The sequence below is a fragment of the Triticum aestivum genome, chromosome 5A, assembly GCF_018294505.1.
Source record: "Triticum aestivum cultivar Chinese Spring chromosome 5A, IWGSC CS RefSeq v2.1, whole genome shotgun sequence".
Taxonomy (NCBI): domain Eukaryota; kingdom Viridiplantae; phylum Streptophyta; class Magnoliopsida; order Poales; family Poaceae; genus Triticum; species Triticum aestivum.
The window spans coordinates 141,836,141-141,844,047 of NC_057806.1; the positions used below are offsets into that span (position 1 = coordinate 141,836,141).

Consider the following 7,907-nt stretch of genomic DNA (forward strand, 5'->3'; position numbering starts at 1 on the left):
TAAATAATTTTTATTTTGCTCATGCCTCATTTAGGCATTTGTAATTTCCCTAAAATAAGTATATAGGGTTTTATAAATAACCATAAATGTTTGTTGTTGTTGTGGATTGGTTTTGAGTTGCTTATCACGCTTGTGAGATCACAAATGGTTTTGAAATACCCAAATGCAATGGATCCTATTTAAAACATATCCAACACTATTATTTGGAGAAGTCATATTATGTCCACTCCTTTCTTTCATTACGATATTGGAAATTATTTTAAATAATCTCCCAAACTCAAATAAACTTCAAATTCGAAATAACATTATGTGAAATCAAATGGTTTTGTACACATATTATATGAAATCAAACGTGGTTCTATCATGTTTATATAAGGAGAAAAACTACTTTTTTGGAGAAGCAGAAAAACTACTAGTAGTACCTATCAGAGACCGAAAAGGAGTTAGAAAATAAACAGATAAAACATTCATACATAGGATGCAGTTATATGTCAGGAACATACTACAAGCAACCACAAATATATTACATAAAGTATGGCATGCAACCATCTATATTGTACAAAGTGGAAACATGAACTAGAACCACAAAAATATCAATGAGAATGAAAAGCCATGATGATATCATACAGATTTTTCCCCAGGAAGGTATCATGGAGAACTGCCATCGACATGGCCCTTCTTCTTATGAAACATGCCTGTGATGTTTGGCAACACAAAGCCCTTCCTCAACAGCATTCTGCTGTTCCTTTGATGCCCATCATTCTTCTCGGTGGGTTTTCCAGCAGGAGCCTTGTGTACAGATGAGAGTGTGGTTGCGTGTGCTTGCGCTTCTGCAGAAGACACGGACTCTGCAGCTTTCTTCTGTTCCTTTTCACGCCACCTCTTAAGCTCACCTTCTACAGCCTTCTTTGCTGCTTCAGCCATCTCCGCCCTCTTCAGTGCCTCCTCTGTTGCTAATTCCATGTCCTCCATCTCTCTCCGGGCAGTTTTCATTTTCTGTATTGCCTCATTCTCGCTGGCCCTAACAGCTTCCACTTGCGCCATGGCAGCAGCTACTTTCATCTCACTCAACTTCTCTGACTCCTTTAACTTACGGCTAAGAGATTCAAACTCCGCTTTTGAGATTGTGACCTTTCCTCCGGGTTCAGAAGTTGAAGCTTGAACAGCACTTGCTCTGTCTGATAGTTGCTTAATCTGATCAAGGGCCTTCGCTTCAGCTGCTTTTGCTTCTTCTGCTTCTTTCAAAGCTGATTGCAACCGTTCCTCCGCTTCTGTTAACGCAACACGTGCTGCTTCAGCTTCAATTCTTAACTCTGCTGCACTCTTCTGCATCATTTCAGCTTCTTGCAGGGCAGTTTTAGACTCACACGACAGCTGTTGAAGAGCTAGCATCAAGTCATCAGAAGCTGTTGCAGCTTCTGATTCAGCACAAACAGCTACCTCAAGCTCAGATTTGCATTTCTGAAGCTTGACATGTAGATCTGCAACAATGGATTCAGTATCTGTATCCTTCTCTTTGAGTTGACTGTGGTCCTGCTTTGCAGCTGCTAACTCCAGCTTCAGTGATTCTACTAAGTTCTGAAGTGTGCTTTCCTCTTCAGCTACTTTCTGCAACATTTCCTTCGCATCATCCAATTCTGTGGTGATAGCAGCAACAGTTTCTAAATCTAGAGCACGGGCATCTTCGATCTTTTTCTGCATTGATGAAATCTCAGAGTTGGTCTCATCTAGCTTTTCTTTAAGGGTTTTATAAGCAGCAGGATCAAATTCATTTCTCAAATATGACAATTTCTTCTCAGCTTCTTCCAAAGCCTGTTTATATGCATTCCTAGCAACATCCTTCTCATCAAGGACTTGCGACTCTTCTTCCTGTAATTGTTCTGTAGCTGCCTTCATGTGCATAAGCGATTCCTGAATTGCTTTAGACTCATTACGAAGTTGAGCAGCCTTTTCCTTGTTGGCTTCTATCGAGTGCAATGATTCCTCTTCCTTCTGGGCAGCAGACAGCCTCATATCTAATGAGGTTTCAAAATCCTTCTTGAGCTTCCTCAGCTCCTGTTTGGCTGCATCGAGGTCTGCCAGAGCAACCGCATACTGTTGCCTTGCACTGTCCAGTTCCTGCTTCAAGGGACTATCTTTTCGAACAGCTTCCTTCGGGTTGCCTCCTTCAAGCTGCTTGGTTCGAGTCTTTGTATCTTCCGTGGCTTGAATAGCCATCTCTTTGGATTTATTGATTGCATCCAGCTTAGTAGTTAGCTCATCAACAGTTTTTCTAGCTTTCTCCAACTCGGAGAGGGACTGTAGTCTGGCTGTTTCAGCATTACTCAGTTGTTCCCTGTATTTATTCAACTCTTTCTGGGCCAAATGAAGTTCGGTCTCCTTAGCTAACACCTTCTGCTGAAAGTATGTTTCAAAAAACAGAGTCAGAGTATATTCGGATAATCAGATACCAAATAGAGCCAGTGAACTGTGTTGCATGAATAATAAGGAAGAGATATGCCAATTATGCGATGTAATTGCATCAGTAATATGTGAACTGCAGAAGCCAGATATGTAGGGGCAAAGACAATACACTGTTCCTGACTGACAGTACAAGTAATATCAGAAGTCATGAAAAAGGCGAAGAGGTGAAATAACTGGAAAGAAGACCCAAGAAGTTTAGGCCAGGAAATGTAGAGCTAGTGGGCGGTTAAGCTGGTTGATTATTTGAAAATGTGATACAAATTTCCATCATGCAAATTATGTTCGACTATCTGCCTATATGTCACTTCTGCAAAAACTAGTACAGTTGAGCAAAATTTCAATTGCAATTTCTAACAAGTCGTCTTTTTTTCCTCCATTCCCAAAGATTAAACAAAACAAAATAATGGAAAAATCAAACCAATTTAAAATATTAGTCCAGTAACTCCAGTTCCCACTGGTACTAATTACATAAAATGACACAATTCTCTGGCCAAAGATAAAGTTATCTACCATGAATATTAGGCTACTTGATATTCTACCAGGAACAAAACAAAGATGTTATCATGTGTGGCCGCTGCATTGCAAGGCAAGGTGGGTATGGTATGTTGATTGGTTGAAATATATGCATGTCAAGTCTGAAGGACTCGAACATCACCAAAGATTTAGCCATGGACAGGGGTGCGTGGAAGTTAGCTACTTGGTCTAGATATATTATGGCTTTCAACTCTAGCTTACCCCAACTTGTTTGGGACTGAAATGCGGTATTGTATTTTGGTTGGTTGAAATATCTGCATGTCATGTCTGAAGGACTGGAATATCACCAAAGATTTAGCCATGGGCAGGGTTTGTGGAACTTAACTATCTACATGCCAGAACCATGACTTGATTTTGGTATCTTATGGTTTTCAACTGTAGCTTACCCCAACTTGTTTGGGACTGAAAGGCTTTGCTGTTGTACATATGCGTAGGCAGATTGATCTGATAGGGAAATTGCAAATTTAAGGGTATCTTTGATCTCAAAGATTCCATAGAGGAATATGAAAACCATAATTGCAATGGCATGTCTTCCTGGGCCATAAAGGATTGGAAATCCTAGGGTTTGCACCAAAGGGTGTCTGATACACCGCAGGGAGAACGCAGAGTTCTTACAAGACATTTGTATGAATGGGAATTTTTGCATGGAACAGTACAAAGGGATCCTACGAATTACAATCAAAATTAAGTAGCCTAGATAGAAAAACATGGCATGGATTACAATTCATAGGGATCATCCTAAGACTCATAACACGAGGATGTAAATTTAAAAACAATCCACATTCTTAAAAAAAATCATTATTTCTATAAGGTAAGGGTGTCTGATACACCGTAGGGAGAACGCAGAGTTCTTACAAGACATTTGTATGAATGGGAATTTTTGCATGGAACAGTACAAAGGGATCCTACGAATTTCAATCAAAATTAAGTAGCCTAGATAGAAAAACATGACACGGATTACAATTCATAGGGATCATCTTAAGACTCATAACACGAGGATGTAAATTTAAAAACAATCCACATTCTTAAAAAAATCATTATTTCTATAAGGTAAAGGCTGACAATTCGAAATGGGAGGACACCCTCGCCGTCACCGTCAATTAAAATAAATAAATGGAAAACATATGTAAGTGACAACATTGAGTGGGTACCAAATTACAGCATATATTACTCACTGAAACATGCTGTAAACTAAATTGACTAGAAAGGGGGTAAATTTCTCAACAACAAAATGCAGCATGGGAAATAATTAGACATTTCAGAGGAGATAAACAAGCAAGATCAGTACCAAAATAATCACGTATACTTTCAACAGATTAGAAACATCTAGAACTTCTCAGTGATGAAATTTATGACACAACATTTTGAGCTAGCAGTTTTCACAACACGCGATGCGTTTCTTTTTCAAAATTATACTTGTATAAGGATGTCAAGGGTTAAGCAGGTGTCCTCAGTATTCATGCTATGCGAGTGAATCATGGCAAACATGCATGTGCGCATGTTAAGTATTTGAACTTGCAAAGTAACTACCTCTGCCTGAGGAGCCTTTGGCTTTCTCGCAGCTGATTTGTCAGATGAAAACCTTACTTCACCAAATAAGCTCACTGCAGCTTTGACAGATTCAAAAGGAGCTCTTGTATCTATTTCTCCAACCTCCATTTTTTCTGCGTCAGTAGAAGGTGGGCGAACTTTTGTAGCCATATTTACTGTACTACTATATTATATGCAAGCTGCAATAGAAAAACAAGGAGTTACAGAAAAGCATTTGCAAGAAAGCTAATGGTACACAACTTTCTGCAATATATACTACTCCCTCCGTTCTTAAATATAAGTCTTTCTAGAGATTTCAATATGAACTACATACGGATGTATACAGACATACATATTTTAGAGTGTAGATTCATTCATTTTGCTCCGTATGTAGTCTATATTGGGATCTCCAGAAAGACTCATATTTAGGAACAGAGGGAGTAGAATGATCAATTTGATTAAGGAAACTACTAGGATGTGGTTATAGGACATGAAACAACAGTAATTATGTTCCAGCAACCTTTTTCAGGGGGAAAACGCATATTGAAGATTCATGGGATCGTATTATTAGAAAACACTACAGGTGATATTGATGTCCCATATGGTTGTTTGTAAACTGTTACAAATGCATGCATGACACTGTAATTTTTGTACAAAATAACATGGTAAAATGCCCTGCTGCTCCAAAATTTATGTTGCAGAGTCACAGCACAGATGTGCATTCCGCATTTCTAATTCATTCTCCCCTGCAAACCCTTCCAACCCCCTTCAGGCCTAAAAGAGGCCGCAAATATGCCCCAAAATCCCCTTGAATAGTCACATAAGCACATCACAACGGGCGTAGCGTCTCTCAAAGGACAAGAGGGTTTCACCGAGCTTGAAAAGTGAGGAGAAAATAAGGAAATCAATCCAGACAACCAATTCTAGGGCTTAGCAGGAACAAAAAAAAAATGTCAGGCCGAAACGAACTAGTAGATGCGCAGAGAGAGGTGAGGCCCAAGCCGGTGGCAATCCAGAAAGCCGCTACGGCGGAGGGGGCAGAAAGGAAGGGCTGGGGTTGCCGGCCGGCGGCGGCGGAGGGGCTTGGGTGGCTTGTTGGGGTTGGGGTTAGGCGGTCCGATCGGTCCGAAAGGAACGTGCGGCTTGGTCGGAAAGAGCAAAAGTTGGTGGGGCGCACGTATTTTCCGGGCATCCAATAGCCAATTCAATCAATGGCAGTGGCGGGGCCCACGTTTTGTTGGGTTTGAGTCGAGCTCAAACAGGAGAGAATTTTTTTAGGACCTTTAGCAACCTAGCACGTACGCAAGCTGCCAACTCCTTCCCGGAGCGTGTGAGCCAAGCACGGGGGCGATGATTAAGGCGGGCACGTTGACGCACGGTCCACGAGATGCCCCTTCCCGCATCGTGTCCATCGGCTCGCGTCTCGATCTGCTCTCGGGCAGTAAGATGGTGGCGGTAGAGTCAACCTCCGCGGGGTTGGCGGCGAGCAAGGCCGCGGTGCTGACAGGAGGCGGTGGGGCGAGGCTGTGGTGGGAATAAGGGCCGGCGGAGCGAGGCCGTGGTGGCGATAGGGGGCGACGGGGCGAGGCCATGGTGGGGGTGGTGCGTGCTGCAGAGGAGGTGGCTGGCGGAGAAAGCAAAGTGATAAGTGTACTGTCTCTCACGGTCTCATCCGAGTAAAATGCAAGTGCGGTCCTAATTCTTTTCAGAAAGTATGGATTGGGTCTCAATTCTTTCAAAATGCACATTTGGGTCCTAATTCTTTCTAAGTTGTTCATCCGAGGTCTTACTTTCATCTGACTAGCTTGCATGGTGCTTTGACAGCCGTCACGTCGACGCTCGGGCCCAGGCGGGAGATTTCCCGCGGCTGGCATTTGGTCTTTTTTGCAATTCGGCCCCTGGAGCTTCTGGTTTTCGCATTCCCCCGTCCCTAGGTCTATTGCTTGCTCTCTCCTCTCCCTTTCTGCCATTGTCGCCGTCGCCGCCATGTCCGCAAATGCTAGCTCTTCGGCCGTGAAGCATCGCGGGAAGAAGGTTGTCCAAGCGTCTCTTCCACCTCCGGCATTAGCCCTTTTCTCGCCGCCCCTCTCATCGCCCGCACCGGCGGGTGTGCTGCCGTTGGTACCATGCCCTAGTTGTCATATTCGATGTGCCATTCGTCTCGTGTAAATTGGAAACAAATCCTGACGGGATTTTCTACAAGTGCCCCAGTCACCGTGTAAGTTTGCTTATTTTCTCTTTTTTTTGTTTCCTCGATTTGATGTTTCTTGTGTGTTCCTTTTTTGCTAATTTTTTAGTCAATTTGTCACAGATTCCACCAAATCCTTGCGAGCATTATTACTGGGAAGATGGACCAAACAATTATGAGGATTTTCTAGTCAGAGTTGGGTACCTTAGCCGTGGATTGAGCAGTTTTGGTTCGGATGGTGTCATTGCAAGTGAAGAAACAGAGGTGGAAGAGGAATGTGCATGAGAAATGCAAAGAACTGTTGAAGATGTACTAAAGAGGATGAATGTGTAGGAGAAATGCAATGTAGATGTAATGAAGAAGACGAATGAGCTCATTTTTCTTTGTAGGAGTATTCTCGGTGCATTTGTTGTACTGATTGCAATACTGGTGTATGTAGGCTTTAAGAAGTGATGTGGTGGTATGATGTATCCAGTGTTCAATGGTTGTTGACGTATCCAGATCTTGATCATGCACTGTGGTAATGGAATGGAAGTAAAATTTGGCAGCATTTTGTTTGTTTCTTTGTACTTTAGCAAAATTTCTTTTGATAGCATTGACAGCAGAAATCAACAGTAATATGCAGTCTCAAATGCATAAATAAATAGTAATATGCAAGGCATTTCTCTTATTAGTAATTGAATTTAAAAGTGATCTCAAAGATGGATAGATGGGTTCAACATTACAAGGTCTTGAAGTTGTGCAACATAGGAAGGAAGTATCATTACATTTGCATGGTTTGTGTGAAACCCAAAGCCACATCCCACCATCAGGTTTCATTACAAACCATCCTACTTCCTAACCAAAAAGCAAAACATCCTACACTGCTTCTTTCCATAATTTTTCTTTTGTCCAAAATGTGCCACTTTTGTACCTCAGTAATGTCACCTCTTCACTTCTGAATTATTGGGGTTTGTTCTCCTTCATTTTTGTCACTTTCTTCCTCCTCTTCAAACCTAGTGTTGCGGTAGTATGGCTTCTTGTAGGGGGCAGGGCATTGATACGTCTCCGACGTATCTATAATTTATGAAGTATTCATGCCATGTTTACAATAATTCCATATGATTTTGGTATGATTTGATTAGAACTAACCCAGATTGACGTTGTTTTCAGCAGAACTACCATGGTGTTGTTTTTGTGCAGAAATAAAATT

At 41.8% G+C, this 7,907-nt stretch overlaps 1 protein-coding gene across 2 annotated transcripts; it reads right to left on the bottom strand.

The window, feature by feature from the left end:
• Positions 1–451: 451 nt before the first annotated feature.
• On the bottom strand, positions 452–5,708 carry LOC123102661 (WEB family protein At5g55860). 2 transcript variants are annotated; one of them, XM_044524082.1, is made up of 3 exons: positions 5,497–5,708; positions 4,528–4,727; positions 452–2,394 (listed from the first exon to the last, which is right to left on the bottom strand). In XM_044524082.1, the coding sequence occupies exons 2-3, from the start codon at positions 4,696–4,698 to the stop codon at positions 649–651; spliced, it is 1,917 nt and encodes a 638-aa protein (XP_044380017.1). In that variant the 5' UTR covers positions 4,699–4,727; positions 5,497–5,708; the 3' UTR covers positions 452–648. The 2 variants fall into 2 exon arrangements, with proteins under 2 accessions (XP_044380017.1, XP_044380016.1); XM_044524081.1 differs by having other exon boundaries at positions 452–2,397.
• Between the last annotated feature and the right edge of the window lie 2,199 nt (positions 5,709–7,907).